The sequence below is a fragment of the Homarus americanus genome, unplaced genomic scaffold (genome assembly GCF_018991925.1).
Source record: "Homarus americanus isolate GMGI-L3 unplaced genomic scaffold, GMGI_Hamer_2.0 scaffold56333, whole genome shotgun sequence".
NCBI classification, from domain to species: domain Eukaryota; kingdom Metazoa; phylum Arthropoda; class Malacostraca; order Decapoda; family Nephropidae; genus Homarus; species Homarus americanus.
The window spans coordinates 8772834-8790476 of NW_024734940.1; the positions used below are offsets into that span (position 1 = coordinate 8772834).

General features: G+C 45.6%; 1 protein-coding gene across 1 annotated transcript; it reads left to right on the top strand.

Moving 5' to 3' along the window:
- Window positions 1-5585: 5585 nt before the first annotated feature.
- Window positions 5586-17403, top strand: LOC121870616 (retinoid-inducible serine carboxypeptidase-like). Its single transcript, XM_042372459.1, has 9 exons — window positions 5586-5694; window positions 9390-9613; window positions 10041-10271; window positions 10534-10644; window positions 11254-11494; window positions 11959-12141; window positions 12469-12546; window positions 12681-12841; window positions 16859-17403. The coding sequence occupies exons 1-9, from the start codon at window positions 5649-5651 to the stop codon at window positions 17195-17197; spliced, it is 1614 nt and encodes a 537-aa protein (XP_042228393.1). The 5' UTR covers window positions 5586-5648; the 3' UTR covers window positions 17198-17403.
- The last annotated feature ends 240 nt before the right edge of the window (window positions 17404-17643 follow it).

A 17643-nucleotide genomic window follows, 5' to 3' on the forward strand; every position in this document is an offset into this window, starting at 1 on the left:
CGGTCTAACGGGCTCTGCGCCTGGTGGCTTCAACGCCGCGGTGGCTGTCATGGAGGCGGGATAACGTGCGCCGGCGGAGGGCAGTGGGAACGACGATCCTGGGGCCGTACAACACCAGCTCTCCGTCCGCATAGAGGCTATCCCTTAGCTTCCAGAAGGGGAGGGCGGAGGCGTGAATGTCGTAGTGGTTGGTGGGGAATCCAGCGGAGACGTAGTCGAGGAGTTGGACGTATGCCGGGTCTTGAGCGGCGGCGATGCGGAGCTCCTGGAGCGTCCTATCGTCTTCGATGGAGGGCGTCGTCGTCGTCTTATCAGCAAGAGAAGTGGCTGTGTGTGTCACTAAAGACCGAACGTGAGCCGCGGCCGTGGTACAGTCGACTTCATCTTCAGGTGTGGGGCGACTAACAGGGGCTCGGGAGAGGGCGTCTGGTATGCACAGAAGCTTCCCGGCGCGCCACACAGCTGTAAAGACGTAAGGGGCGGTCTTCTCTTTGAGACGTTGGAGGCGAGGATTTTCGATGGCGTCCAACGTGTAGTGATTGAGGATGGGTATGAGCGGGCGATGGTCCGTCATGAGGGTGAAATGCCCAAGGCCGAACAGGTAAAGGCGGCACTTGGCCATAGCCCAGGCGACTGCCAGCATCTCTAGTTCGATGGTGGCGTATCTGGTCTCCGTGTCCGTCAAAAACCTGGAGCCACACTGAACTAAGCGCAGTCTACCCTGGCCGTGATCTTGAAGGAGGGCATATCCGAGGCCGTATAGACGGGAGGCGTCGGTCTGGAGGACCACTGGTAAGGACGGGTCGAAGGGTGCCAAGGCTGGTGGTGACAGCAACGCCTTCTTAACATTCCTGAACGCTAGGTCGTGGTCAGGAGTCCAGAGGAAAGAGCGCTTGGGGCTCATGAGGGGGCGTAGAGGTTGGGCTGATGTGGCGATTTTAGGGGAGAAGTCGGCCAGCTGATTTGCCAGGCCCATAAATGAGCGAAGGTCGGTCAGGTTCGCTGGAGTAGGGAAGTCCCTGATGGCCTTGACCTTCTCATCATCAGCCGAGATCCCCTCTGGCGAGATGTAGTAGCCACAGTAGTTACCTCGGGAGGCGGCGACCACAAATTTATCTTTGTTCAGGGTGATACCATGAGCACGGCATCTTGTGAGCATCAGATGAACTCGGTTCAAGTGGGCCGGGAGATCATCGTCGAAGAGCAGGATGTCATCTACGACCTTCACGCAGTTGGTGACACCCTGCAGAGCCATATCCCCACGGAGGCAGTACGCATCCCCCGTTGCTGCGAAGCCCATGGGTCCGCGGCAGTGTTGGAAGCGGCCGTGGGGCGTGATGAATGTAGTGAGGTGGCGATCTTCTTCCGCCAGGTCGACTTGCCAGTACCCATGTAGTGCATCCGCCGTGGTAAAGAACTTTGCAGACGGGGTGACGCTGCGGACTGCTTGGATGGGCGTAGGCGATGGATGGGCGGGACGGGAGACCTGCGAGTTGAGATGGGTGAGGTCCACTGTGATGCGAACACCTACAGGCTTGAGTGCCAAGACCATAGGGTGGCACCACTCGGAGGGCTCCTCACCGGCGTGTCTGATGATCCCCTGCTGCACCAGAGAATCGAGCTCCGCCTTCACCTTGTCCCGTATGGCAAAGGGGATAGGCCTGGGTGTGTGGATGGCGAAAGGCGTCGCGCCAGGCTTGAGGTGGATTCTCATCGGGGGGCCTGTCATCTTCTTGAGCGGCGTCTTCTGGAGGTCGGACTTGGAGACAAGGACGTCGCTGAACTGACGAAAAAAGAACTCCCGGGCGGCAGCAGGTGTGGTCATGGCTGAAACAGGTATCTCTGCACACCTGTTGAGGTGTGTCACGGCGAGGATGGGCTTTGGGAACTCGGATGAGACGATGGCCAAGTCCTGACAATGGCCACATGACAAGAGAGGGGTTTGGATGCCCTCATGGACGTGGACTGTGGCAAGGCAAGACTTGGGACCGAGCTGTAGTGTTGCCTTGAAGCAACCCAAAGGTGGAGACATCGGGGACCCGTCCGCTGTGAGCACGTCGTTCATGGCTGTGGGTGACAGGCTACTCCTGGGAATGTTGAGGGCGTCCAGGTGTGTTGGTCCAATCACCGTGATGTCCGCGCCCGTGTCAGGTATCATCAGGAGGTTGGAAGAGTTGGTACCGTAGGACAGACGAACATTGACGGGCTTGGGGGACCTGTCGCTCGAGGCATCATCCACGCGTCGGCATCCTTTGTTGTTCTTGGGAGACAGTGGTGTGGACGTTCTGTAGGGCTGTGAAGAGACGTTTTGACCTGGAGATGGAGGCTTCTTGGTGGACCTGCAACACTTGGCGAAGTGTCCTTGCTTGTTGCAAGCGTTGCATGAGACCTTGTTGGCAGGACATCGAGTTGTGCGGGGCCAATGGCCTTGAAACCCGCAGTTTCGACATGTACTATCAGCCGCAGGGCACTTTCCTGGACCGTGCTGGCGCTGACAGCTTCTGCAGGATTCGGGGGAAAAAACTGGTGACTGTGACGGGGGCTGTGGAGAGGATGCCGTCTGCATCTGGCGTTGATTCCTCTTGTAGGTGGAGACGGCGTGAACTTGAGATGGCGATGAGTGTATAGCTGAGGCAACCTCTCTTGTGGCCTCATACGACCTGCAACAGGTGACGAAGTCGGTGAGGGAAGAGGCGGCGTCGAGGGTGAGGAGTTTCTGAAGCAGGTCCTCGTCACGTACACCCATCAGCAAGATCATCTTGAGCTGGATCTCAGCACAGGTTACAGGATCGCCTGTACATAGGTCCACCTCGGCTGCTAGGTCCTTAAGTCGTGCGTAGAAGTCTGAGAATGATTCCCCAGAAGCTTGTTTGCAGGATAGCAGTTCCCTACGACGCAAAGCTTCATTGCGGAGGCCACGGAAATGACTCTGCAAGGCGTTTAAAACCTCTGTCACTGACATGGAGGAGTCAGGGGGAATGGCTAGCGTGTGCTCTAGGAGGCGTTGAACATCGAGGGAAATGCACGATCTTAATTGGATGAGTTGTTTATGAGGGGGCATTCGGTTGAGGTCAGACATAACAGCAAAGTCTTCGAAACGACGTCGCCATTGACTGTATACTTGATATGTTGCTTCAGATTGAAGAGGTGGGGGGCTGGGAACTGAAGACTTGCTGTGCAGGGGTGTACTCGAGACGGCAGGTAATGGAGGAGGTACGGAGAGGTCGACGAGAGTTGAGACTGGAGCAGGTGGTTGAGAAGGCACTGAGGTATACCCAAGGGGGATAGGTGACGTGTGAGGAGGCGTTGTCTGAAGGATAGATGAAGAGGCTGAAGCTGGCGAATTGGTTGTGGCAGCTGGTGAAGTCGTCCTCGTTGCCAGCAATTCCAATAGTTCCAGGAATTTGCGGTTATCAGCTTGGTGTTGTTGTTGAAGTTGAAGACGGTAAGCTGATTCCTCTGACTGTCTTGACAATTCCTCTTGATGTCGTTTTTCCTCCTCTAATTGACGTCTTTGGGCTTCCTTCTCTTGGGAAACTTGTAGGAAGTGGATTAACTGACGTATATCCTGGCTCCCATCCTTTGAATTTGGCGCGCCCGGCGTGTGAGGCGTGAGGGGGAGTGGGAGGGTCTGTGAGGCGTCGTCTTCCTCATAATCCTCATATAAATTTCCCAGCAAATCGTCGTGATCAGACATCTCGTGTCTGGTATGGTTGCGATGGGAAAGACAAGGAGAATAAGGTGAAGTGCTATGTTTTCGTCAATGTACTTGCCTAAGTGCAGGAACTGGCGGGCAAGTAAAAGAGTATTGACTGTAATATTTGTGAAGTGAGAGGAGGCGGCTGGCGGCGGTGTATTCCTCCGGGCGAGATGGCGGTGCTGGCTCAGTCGAAGGGGGACGCAGGCAGTGGCCTGCGGGCCGGCGCAGATGGAGGATGTATGCCGGAAGTGCTGTCTTGGAAACTGGGCTGAAGGCGTTTCTGCTACCTGTAGGGCCGCAGAAACATAGCAAAGAGACATGAAAGGCACTGCACTTCATTTAGGGCACTTCACAAGGTCACAAAGCACTTTAAATCCAGGGGCACTGTGGAGTATATCTTCTGGGCGGGAAACAGAGGAGGCCGGGAAACAGACGAGGCTGGCTCTTGCAACTTGTCAACTGTCGTGTTGGAGCTACTCAACTGCGCCATGTGGTGGGATGAAATCCTAGACAAGGTTCTTCAAACTCCAATAGCACGAGCAGTAGATATATTCAATAAGTGGTACAAGACTTGGCAGGATAACCAACCGGTATAGGAACAGGAGCCAGCACAAGGAACTCCACGTCGTAGGCAGGCCGAAGCCGATCTGAGGGATGTTAGCTAGCTAGGCAAGGAGAGTTGCTAGACATTACTAGGACAATAAATGAGGTCTTCTAATTACTCGACTAGCGCGGTACAGACATAGTACATCGGGACATAGTAAGTGGACATAGGCATTAGACATAAGCATAGATATCAGACATGCTATAATAATATGTAGTAATACAGACATGTGAATAAATGGTACAATGAATGGTAACAGAGTCTTGGCGTCAGGCGTGTTCACATATCTTGGTATTTACATATCTATACAGTCAACACCACACACCTCATAACATACCTGGTCAACACCACACACCTCATAACACACCTGGTCAACACCACACACCTCATAACACACCTGGTCAACCCCCACACACCTCATAACACACCTGGTCAACACCACACACCTTACAACACACCTGGTCAACCCCTACACACCTCATAAGACAACTGGTCAACACCACACACCTTATAGCACACCTGGTCAACACCACACACCTTATAACACACCTGGTCAACCCCCACACACCTCATAAGACACCTGGTCAACACCACACACCTTATAGCACACCTGGTCAACACCACACACCTCATAACACACCTGGTCAACACCACATACCTCATAACACACCTGGTCAACACCACACACCTTATAACACACCTGGTCGGTCATCATACAATTCATGCAAGGAGACGTAAAAGAGTTTGTGTGGCAAATATTGTAATGATTTTCGGGGTAATGGTCAGGATGAGAGAGAAAGGAGGAGAGCGTGAGAAAGAGAGAGACAGGTAAAGTGAGAAAGTGAAAAGAAGAGTAAAAGAGAAGGAGAGAAAGTGGAAAATTGTAAGAGAAAGTGGAAAATTGTAAGAGAAAAAGGAAGAATGTGAGAGAGAGGTAATGTGAGTAAGAATGGAAGAGTTTGGGAGAGATTAAAAGAAAGAAAAAGCAAGAGTGAAAAAAATAAATAAGAAAGAGATAAAGGAAGAGAGCGTGAGAAAGAAAGATGGAGGAAAGTTACATTAATGTATTGATCTACGACAAAATCCACAAATAAAAACAAGAAAATATTATTCCAATACTCGATACGGGGGGGAACCATCAATTACTTTATCATGATCCACTTCACCAGTTTATACCCGACCAATCCTTGACCAGGGAGTTGGGTGGGCAGGCACACCGTAGGTCAGAGATTAGGTACATGATAGTATAGTGATAAGGACGGACACACGACTGAAGGGCACAGGTAGACGACACAAGCAGAGATCCACAGTACAGTAGTTGTTTGCTGTGACGTCGCCATCAACATGAAGTTCCTCTTGCTGGTGTCATTGGCGGCCGTCGCTTCCTCAGGTACAAAACAAAAAATTAATAAATCTCTGATCACCTGAAGATTAATCACCCTAACCTAACGCTAGCCTAATGATAATCTAACCTAATTTACTTAACCTAGCGTTTACCTAATTTAATTTAACCTAACCTAACGTTTATCTAACTTAATTTAACCTAAGCTAACGCTAAACTAACTTAATTTAACCTAACCTAACGTTTATCTAACTTAATTTAACCTAAGCTAACGCTAAACTAACTTAATTTAACCTAACCTAACGTTTATCTAACTTAATTTAACCTAAGCTAACACTAAACTAACTTAATTTAACCTAACCTAACATAACCTGAACTAAAATGACCTGACCTGACCCTGTGTGTGTGGGTGCTACATGGTAAGGTACGGGTCAGACGGAGTACTTAAGATAGTAAATAATAATAGTTTATAAGTGCACATCATCACACCGTTCACCCTTAAAACTCAAAATCCTTTTATATATCTTCCTTCTTTCTTTTCTATCATTTCATTCATCTAATAGAAGAACGAAGATCCAGTCCTGACTTTTTCTTCATTCTCAATCATCCTTAATTGAGAAAATGTACCGAAAAAGACCGACTTGCAACAGCTCACCAATCACCGAAGGTCTAGCCATAAACTCCCATGAGTTCAGCGGACGTATCACATAAAGCTACGTCATAAGTCTCTTGATACAGTTGACCAGTTGCAAAGAGCCACGCCATAAAATCTTATGACAGTCGACCAATCAGATTCTACGGATGACCAAGTAGAGAGAGAATTGTGGTCCGTTTAACGAGTTTCGGCTTGTTTTGACATTTTGTTAACAACAGATTTTTGGTCAAAACACACACACACACACACACACACACACACACACACACACACACACACACACACACACATACACACACACACACACACACACACACACACACACACACTAAAAGACAAATGTTATGGACCAATTTTCTGTACTTAAAATTTTCTTCGTAATAAAATAATAATAATAATAATAATAATAATAATAATAATAATAATAATAATAATAATAGTGTGGCGGTCGAAGGGAGGATAGGACTAACAAGCAGTACCTTGAGCAGCACTGTAAGGACACTGTTATACACTGTCTTGTTACAGAGTTAATGCAGTACAGGAGGAGTGTATCACTGAATCAAGGAGTTGCATCACCTAATCACTTCTAATCATCGACCTGTATAATAACACCATAGCCACTCATGACACCACCCACCCAAGGTCATCCATATCACCACCCAGAGCCGCCCATTTCACCACACCAAAGCCATCCACTTCACTACCTACAGCCACCCATCTCATCGCCCACAGCCACACCACCTCACCACCCATCTTACTACCGACAGTCACTCACTTCACCACCCACAATCTCCCATTATATCATCCACAGCCACCCATTCCACCACCCCACAGCCATCCACCTCACCACCACCCACCTTACCACCCACTTCACCACTCACAGCCACCTATCTCACTACTCACAGCCACCCACTTCACCACCCCACAACCACCCATCTCACCACCCCACAGCCACCCACCTGTTATCACTACTGTAACCTTGTACTTTTAATAAACTGATCCAAAGTGAGAACAGAACAGTAAGTCAAGAGATGAGACCTTGGCGCATATTAAATCCGTTTACCTGTTTGTTTCTCTAAGCTATCTATCTATTTACTTATCTATCCACCTATTACATATCTATCCACCTATTCGTCTATTAGATATTTAACAATGTCTATATTCGTTCATTGTTTTTTTATTTATCTATTTATGTTTCTATCTTTCTATATATCTATCCATCATTCTGTTTATCGATCATCAATCTATTTATCTGTCCGTCGTTCTAGTTATTTATCTATTTATTTATATCTATCTATCAATCACTAGGCATCTCTCTTGCTATAGTAAACAATGGTAAATTCTTGTACTGTTGGTGAGTCAAGTAGGACCACTCAAAGCGTCGACTTCTTTGATATCGTAACCTGTCTGTACGTCACTCATGAGTCTATCTTCAATCAATCAACTTTGACAATCATAAAACATTTTTTTTTATTGTTATTGATATATTTAAGTTATTTTCACTATATAGAAATGATTGCGTATGTGAAGTATGTTTATGTCTATAGTATACGCAGATATATATATTCATACAGGGTGTTTCAGAAAAAAATATATTCACCGTGTTATAGATTTTTTTTGTGTAGATGGGGTGAATATATGTTTCAATAGCAACATTGTCCTTACTTGTTGATGGGTAAATTTGCATTGTCACACCGTTCTCTGTTAGAAAGTCAAGAATATATTTTTCTAGTGTATTTGTGTGTGTTTAGACCAAATATGACCTTCATTTCTGGCGAAAATTAGCGGGGTTTTTATCGAATGTTTTTCGTTGGACTTTTTCCGAAAAAAATCATGGCAAAATACAGCAAAAAACACTAGAAAAACAAAAACCTAACCTAACCTAACCTAACCTAACCTAACCTAACCTAACCTAACCTAACTGACTCTCACCATATGATGGAATCACCTATTTCTTACCTTATTGGCCTGGTTCTTGTTCGTCGTTGGATTCTGAGACTCTTACACAACGCCACATATGTTGGTCTTTGTGATATTTACATTCAGTCTTGCTCTTAGTACACTTTACTGAGGTTGGAAGAACACCATGCAATCGAAATTTTTTTATAGTTTCTTCGTGTTTTTCTCCCAAACTCGCAATCAGCTCCATATAATTTAAATGACACTCATCGCAGACTTCCATGGTCGGAACTGAATTTGAATTTCGAAATATGAGAGACCCAAAACAAAATTCGAATTTGATTGGGCCAAATGTACCGCGAATTAAACCCCATATCATTTTAATTGGTTGCAAAAACAAAACCGTTTTTGATTGGCCGGGTGACGTGTACGGAAACGCATGAGCGTGATGATTTATGAAGGAGACGCAGGAAACACAGTGTTGGAAGTGAGGCAGGCGATAATGGAGGAAGATTAATGGAAGAAAATAGAGAAAATTTTGGATATGCTATCTCCGTTATAATACATTTCCGCCGGTAATGTAATAGATGAAAATTGTCTTATAATTAGACGTCTTATTCGAATATAATAATAGATTAGTGGTAGGAATGAACGGTGTGTAAACTCAATAATGCCTGTTGATGTGTGAGGTCTCCCACAACTGAGGACAATGTTGCTGTTGTAATACAAATATTCACGCGATCTCTATGGAAATCTGTAAGGAAGAGCGACTATTTTTTAACACACCCTGTATATTACTTACAATAAACTACCTAACAGTTTTTCAATGTAGGAACGATTAAATTTATGTGGAAATAGATAATTATGATTAGAATTTTGACACTTTAATCTTCTGTAGCCATAACACTCGCACCAAGCATCGGTGTGAGTGGTACCTGAGAGGTCTATACCCGAGACTCACGCAGAAAGGCCCAACTTTACTTTTAGGTGTGTCATATAAACAGTTGGAGGGAGAAAGGATGTTTCCTGTTGGAGGGAAAATGAAGTGATGAAGTTAGGATGTTTATAGTTGGAGGGAGGAAGCTTACAGTGTTGGAGGCAAGAATCTCATAAAGTATTGAAGTAACTGAGTTTGCAAAGTGTTGGAGGAAGGAAGTGCACTAAGTGGTATAGACGTGTGGGTCGTCAGTTATCGAGGGAGCGCCGCTGGACGAGGAGTTTGGCTACGTCGACGTGCGTCCCGGGGCCCACATGTTCTGGGTGATGTACCACGTGGACCAGGAGGACGACTACACCAACTACCCGCTCATCATGTGGCTCCAAGGAGGACCTGGCTCCTCGGGGGTCGGTTTTGGTAACTTCGAGGAGATGGGACCCAAAGATCTTAACGGCAACAACAGGAAATACGCCTGGGTGAGTATTTAAACCCATATTTGTTGCGTCAAACTCATCTTACGCAGCTGATGATGGACATTAGTATGCAATTCCATTTTACTTCCAGATGAAGGGAAAAAGTAGCACATGAGAGCCACGTCACGAAACTTTCCATTATACTCCAGATGTCTATTTTTGAGTTGGTTTTGTGCACATTGTGCCAGACTTTAATCTTACCCTACAGATACGAGTCCTATATTGACAAACGTCTTCTTTACAATTCAACATTTTCTCTTTAGATTCAAAAAGCATTTGTTTCCTCAATCATTTATGTCAGACCCAGAGTAGACGATAACAAATATGAAAATTCTCTTATTTCTATAACACATATTTTATGGGACGATAATCCTCCAGTTCCCGGTACAGTATATCTAAAACTAAGGCCAGTCCGTCATTACCCTAACAGACAAAGTCAGCCAACCTGATGTTCGTGGATAACCCTGTAGGGACGGGATACAGCTACGTGGATTCCTCCAAGGACTTCGCCATTGATAACATGCAGATCGCCGCCGACTTGGTGGCGTTGGTGAAGGAAGTGTTCACCAAGAACCCCGACATGCAGAAAATGCCTTTCTTCGTGTTCGCCGAATCTTATGGCGGCAAGATGACCGTCGACTTTGCTCTCGCTTTGGATGAAGTATGACTAGGAAGACATCAAACCTAATACTGTACTATACAAGAGGTTTCATTGGCCACTGAGACTCATGCGATTATAAATGTTACTTGTATTATTCAAAACGTGTCACTGTCATACAAAGGTTTCCACAGCAGTTGCTTTGAAATGGCCTAATAATTTTATGTTATTAGTCTTCCATTTGACCTGCGTGAACGATATACGAAAACAAAGAAGTAATTATTGTATAAAATTTAATGTATTACTTATCATCTTATTTTCAAAGGCAATCAAGAATGGCGAAGTGGTGAGTGACTTCCGGGGCGTCGCTCTGGGGGACTCCTGGATCAGCCCCATGGACTCTATCAACACCTGGGGCACCTACCTTTACCAGATGGTGAGTTCCCTTACTACTGTAGATGGTGAGTTCCTTTACCACGTGGGGAGTTCCTCGCCCACAGGCTGAGTCCCCCTACCAGACGGTGGGTTCCTCTACCATACAGTGAGTTCATCTACCACATGGTGAGTTCCTCTATCATAAAGTGAGTTCCTCTAGCACCTGGTGAGTTCCTTCACCACATGTTGGCTTCATGGTCTTACTTCACACGGTAGGATTAATTGCCTGTGTTGTAATTGGTGATGTTACTCCAGCGTAGATCACACGCCAGGATGACACTAGTGAGGGAAGTGTTCTGGGTCAAGCTTCCCTCTCTCAGTCTCGTCTTGTGAGTAGATGAACTGTAATTCTACACAGAGGACATAAATAGATAAATCGAGGAAATTTTTGTGATATATAGGTAAATTTTTCTCTATCCTTCTGATGATACGTGTGAAAACGTAACCAGGGTGTTTTAGTGTGAGTTAGAACTATAAAGGTGTGTTCCTCCCAAGCTATATAATAGTTATTCACGTGTACCATCATAGGTGGTCCACAATGTATAGATCACCATGTTAATGTGGTTTCTTGGTATCCGTGTGTGTGATGGAGAACTGGGTTGCTCTACAGGGCTGGGTGAACCGTGAAGGGCTGAATAAGGTGGACGCGGCAGCAGCTAAGGCCCAAACAGCGGTGGATGAAGAGAGATGGACGGACGCGACCAACGAGTGGAGTGCCTCTGAGGGTGTTGTGTCTTCTGTCGCCCATAATGTTAACTTCTACAACGTGTTGGCTAAGGAGGACATCTATCTCATGAAGCCCCAACACAGCCACAGACGCCATGACCTGTCCTTCATGTCTCCCGCCGTCCGTTAGTACCTCATGAGACACACACACAGAGTTATTCCATTATCAAAAACTTGTCTTAAGAGATTACTCAACACATATATTTCTTTCTTTGTCTTGTGAGGTGCATTTGATGTGATAGTAGTCAACTATATCACCCTAACTCCCTTTATCACTCGAGTTTTGCTGTTTACTACTGATAGATGTTCTGTATTTATAAACCTGAAGAGTAATATGCAGGTCCCTCGCCTGTGTCTTGTAAATAAAGATTTTCTTGGTCACCCGACATATATATGAATTGTTGGTGTAAACATGGCTGGTGTTCATTACACATGTTTCTTTAAATCACAGTATAATTAATCATCATTGTTCACTGTGGCAGACTTAATATTTATGTTAAGTATGGCGATATTTCCTTCTTATATATACTGTATACACCTGTGTTTTATCTCAGCACTGTACACTTAATAGGCTTGTAATATTGTACAGGTAAACTATACGAGCGCCACGTAGGCCGCCTGCACCAAAAACTCGGGGACTCCCTCTACGATTTCATGAACGGAGCGCAGAAAGAGCACTGGGTGATCCCCGACAGTGTTGAGTGGGACGGCCAGGGCGGCAACGTTTTCGACCAGCTCAGTGAAGACTTTATGAAGCCTGTCGTTGACTCCGGTAGGTGGGGACGATTACTCTCTCAGTCTTCTGTAGTCATATCAATGCTTGAGGAAGAAAGACATCATGGGACAGTATTTACTATTAGTTATGACGCAAGGACTGGCGATTCTTGGTCATCATTGTTAGATCTGCGGATGAAGGTGAATCAAGAATTTAACTCTTTTTGCCTTAAGTATAATTTGAACTACTAATCACTTATGTAATGTAACTTGTATTATTTCTAACAGCATTAGTAGTAGTTGCAGTAGTATAATTTCTATGTGATTCAAAAGCATCATAATGGATGGAGGGAATATGCGGTAATGTGTGTGTGTCTCCCCACAGTGGTGCGGCTGCTGGCCGAGACAGACCTCATGGTAAACGTCTACACTGGTGACCTCGATCTCATCTGCGACACACCAGGTATAAGTCTACCAGTACCCAGTATTATTACCATCTAAGGTATCGGCTGTAATCTTGCTGTCTCAAGTCCATAGACCACTGTTGATATGTTCTCTCTCTCTCTATCTCTCTCTCTCACGAGTGCATCCCGGTAGGTACATATAGATGGATCGAGAACATGGAGTGGGAGGATAAAGTCAATTTCATGGCAGCCGACACCAAAGCCATTCACATCACTGAGTACTCGAGCCCCGCTGCCCTCCTCCAGAGCTCCAAGAAATTCGCCCTCTACACCATCTTCCGCACGGGTCACATGGTGAGTCTGGGGAGCAGGGTGCATTCTATGGGTCAAATAAAAATTTTTAGGTAGAAAAGTATCATCTTTTGGATGAGAAGTAGTGCCTCTTGAGTAGGAAGTAGAGTCTTTTAGGTAGGAAGTTGCGCATCTTGGGTGGGAAGTAGTACCTCTTGGATAGAACGTAACACCTCTTGGGTAGGAAGTACTTCCTCTTGGGGAGGAAGTACCACCTCTTGAGTAGGAAGTAACACCTCTTGGGAAGGAAATAACATCTCTTTGGTAGGAAGTAACACCTCTTGGGTTGGAAGTAACACCTATTAGGTAGAAAGTACCACCTCTTGAGTAGGAAGTAACACCTCTTGGGTAGGAAGTGACATCTCTTGGGTGGGAAGTAACACTTCTTGGGTAGGAAGTGACATATCTTGGGTGAGACGTAACATCTCTTTGGTAGGAAGTAAGATCTCTTGGGTGGAAAGTACCACCTCTTGGGTAGGAAGTACCACCTCTTGAGTAGGAAGTAGTAGCTCTTGGGTAGAAAGTATCACCACTTGGGTAGGAAGTACCACCTCTTGATTAGGAAGTACCAGCTTTTGGGTAGGAAGTACCACCTCTTGAGTAGGAAGTACCACCTCCTGGGTAGGAATTTCCACTTCTTGGGTAGGAATTACCATCTCTTGGATAGAAAGTAACATCTCTTAGGTGGGTAGTACCACATCTTGAGTAGGATGTATCCACCTCTTTTGTAGGAATTACCACCTCTTGGGTAGCAATTACCACCTCTTGGGTAGGAAGTACCACCTCTTGGGTAGGAAGTACCACCTCTTGGGTAGGAGTTACCACCTCTTGGGTGGGAAGTAACATCTCATGGGTGGGAAGTACCATCTCTTGGGTAGGTAGTACCTTCTCCTGGGTGGGAAGTACCACCTCTTGGGTAGAAAGTAACATCTCTTGGGTAGGAAGTAACATCTCTTGTGTCTGAAGTACCACCTCTTGGGTAGGAAGTAACATCTCTTATGTAGGGAATTACCACCTCTTGGGTGGGAAGTAACATCTCTTGGGTGAGAAGTAACATCTCTTGTGTGGGAAGTAGCATCTCTTGGGTAGGAAGTACCACCTCTTGAGTAGGAAGTACCATCTCTTGCGTAGGAAATACCACCTCTTGGGTGGGAAGTAACATCTCTTGGGTGGGAAGTACCACCTCTTGGGTGGGAAGTAACATCTCTTGGGTAGGAAGTAACATCTCTTGGGTGGGAAGTAACATATCTTGGGTAGGAAGTAACATCACCTTAGGTAGGAAGTATCACCTCTTGAGTAGGAATTACCACCTCTTGGGTGGGAAGTAACATCTCTTGGGTGGGAAGTACCACCTCTTGGGTGGGAAGTAACATCTCTTGGGTAGGAAGTAACATCTCTTGGGTAGGAAGTACCACCTCTTGGGTGGGAAGTAACATCTCTTAGGTAGTAAGTACCACCTCTTGGGTAGGAAGTAACATCTCTTGAGTAGGAAGTGAAATCTTTTAGGTAGGAAGTGCCAACCTCTTGGGTGGGAAGTAACATCTCTTGAGTAGGAAGTACCACCTCTTGGGTGGGAAGTAACATCTCTTAGGTAGTAAGTACCACCTCTTGGGTAGGAAGTAACATCTCTTGAGTAGGAAGTGAAATCTTTTAGGTAGGAAGTGCCAACCTCTTGGGTGGGAAGTAACATCTCTTGAGTAGGAAGTAACATCTCTTGGGTGGGAAGTAACATCACTTGGGTAGGAAGTAACATCTCTTGGGTAGGATGTACCACCTCTTGGGTGGGAAGTAACATCTCTTGAGTAGGAAGTAACATTTTAGGTAGGAAGTAACATCTCTTGAGTAGGAAGTAACACCTCTTGAGTAGGAAGTAACATCTCTTGGGTAGGAAGTAACATCCCTTAGGTAGGAAGTAACATCTCTTGGGTAGGAAATAACATCGCTTAGGTAGGAAGTAACATCGCTTCGGTAGGAAGTAACATCGCTTTGGTAGGAAGTGACATCGCTTCGGTAGGAAGTATCATCTCTTGGGTAGGAAGTAACATCGCTTGGGTAGGAAGTAACATCCCTTATGTAGGACGTACCACCTCTTGGGTGGGAAGTAACATCTCTTGGGTAGTAAGTAACATCCCTTATGAAGGAAGTACCACCTCTTGGGTTGGAAGTAACATCCCTTGTGTAGGAAGTACCACCTCTTGGGTGGGAAGTAACATCTCTTGGGTAGGAAGTAACATCACTTCGGTAGGAAGTAACATCTATTGGGTAGTAAGTAACATCTCTTGGGTGGGAAGTAACAACTCTTAGGTAGGAAGTAACATCTCTTTGGTAGGAAGTATCACCTCTTGAGTAGGAATTACCACCTCTTGGGTAGGAAGTAACATCGCTTCGGTAGGAAGTAACATCGCTTTGGTAGGAAGTGACATCGCTTCGGTAGGAAGTATCATCTCTTGGGTAGGAAGTAACATCGCTTGGGTAGGAAGTAACATCCCTTATGTAGGACGTACCACCTCTTGGGTGGGAAGTAACATCTCTTGGGTAGTAAGTAACATCCCTTATGAAGGAAGTACCACCTCTTGGGTTGGAAGTAACATCCCTTGTGTAGGAAGTAACATCACTTCGGTAGGAAGTAACATCTCTTGGGTAGGAAGTAACATCACTTCGGTAGGAAGTAACATCTATTGGGTAGTAAGTAACATCTCTTGGGTGGGAAGTAACAACTCTTGGGTAGGAATTAACATCTCTTTGGTAGGAAGTATCACCTCTTGAGTAGGAATTACCACCTCTTGGGTGGGAAGTAACATCTCTTGGGTAGGAAGTAACATCACTTCGGTAGGAAGTAACATCTCTTGGGTAGGAAGTACCACCTCTTGGGTGGGAAGTAACATCTCTTGGGTGGGAAGTAACATCTCTTGAGTAGGAAGTAATATCTCTAGGGTGGGAATTAACATCTCTTGGGTAGGAAGAAACATCTCTTGGGTAGGAAGTATCACCTCTTGGGTAGGAATGAACATCTCTTGGGTAGGAAGTATCACCTCTTGGGTGGGAAGTAACATCTCTTGGGTAGGAAGTAACATCTCATTGGTAGGAAGTAACATCCCTTTGGTAGGAAGTAACATCACTTGGGTGGGATGTAACGTCTCTTGGGTGGGATGTAACGTCTCTTGGGTGGGAAGTAACACCTCGCAGTTAGGAAGTAACATTTCTTAGGTAGGAAGTACCACCTCTTGGGTTGGAAGTAATATCTCTTGGGTGGGAAGTAACATCTCTTGGGTAGGACGTAACACCTCGCAGTTAGGAAGTAACATCTCTAAGGTAGGAAGTACCACCTCTTGGGTTGGAAGTAACATCTCTTGGGTGGGAAGTAACATCTCTTGGGTAGGAAGTAACACCTCGCAGTTAGGAAGTAACATCTCTTAGGTAGGAAGTACCACCTCTTGGGTTGGAAGTAACATCTCTTGGGTGGGAAGTAACATCTCTTGAGTGGGAAGTAAGATCTCTTTGTTAGGAAGTAACATCCCTTTGGTAGGAAGTAACATCTCTTGGGTGGGAAGTAACATGTCTTTGGTAGAATGTAATGGGGTAAAGAAGCTCTCTCCCCCCCTGATGTAAGTTTTATTTTCGTTCATTCCGTGTTCGCTTTTGTCTGCACAGTTTCCTCAAGTCTACCTTTCCTGACTGACTTACTAATACACGGGTCCCTCACTAGCTCTAGGCAAGCAATAACCAATTCAGCAGTCAGTCTCCCGACTTGATATGCCATAGTGTAAACATTGCATATAAGTATAATTGATTACACTAGACTCCTAAAGAACTTTTGCACCACCTGTAGACTTTGTGCTCAGTGGAAACTAAATTTCAGTACTTCTGAGGATGAAACAAAGAGTTCTATTATTCTAGTTGTTACCTTCGTTAAATATTTCGGTCATGTCTAAAGATGTGTTTAATGCGTTATCAGGTTATCATCTCCTTGAGTATAACCATATTTAAATTTTTCGTAAACAATGAGTCAATTTCCTGCAGGTACCCATGGACGTTCCTGAGATGGGCCTCAAGTTGGTTGACCTGATCGTCGGGACTCCGACACATACACCAGAAACACCGAAGCAAGAGACAACCAAACAAGAAACACCCAAGCAAGAGGCACCCAAGCAAGAGGCACCCAAGCAAGAGGCACCCAAGCAAGAGGCACCCAAGAAAATGACACCACGTAAACATGTCCCAGTGCCACTGAGTGCGGTAGACCACAACGCTAACAGACGCAGAGCCCAGGTAGTGGCGACAGACCTCAACCCAGCTACACCCACCGGCAAACGCTACGTTAAGATGATCCCAAACAACCCAGGCTTCCGCAGGGGCTAGCTGGACGGGGTTGAACTGTCCAAGGGAAATTCCTCTTCTTAACCTCGCGTAGTTCTCCCAGCGATTCTTACAGAGCTTCTTCTACCTGTTCTTATAAGAGTAATTCTACCTGAGTTTATAGAGTCCTCTTAACTCTTAAGAGGTGTTAAACTCTATCACTAGTACTAGCTCTAGCTACTGTTGCTTAATAAGAATTCTAGAACGTACTCGGCTATCCCTATCCTTTTGGCTAGATTTTTGTGTGATAAACTAGCACCAATCATCTCTTCTAGTACTAGCAATAATTCTCTGAGGTTAATAGCACCTGTAGTAACCTGTAGAACTTCTAATAAGAGGAAGACCTTCTAGTACTAGTTGGTTCTTCTTACTAGCAGCTAATTCACTCTATTAAAAAAGTAATTCGCCTCTTTCTAATAGGAAACCCTATCAATACTTTTCAGCTCTAG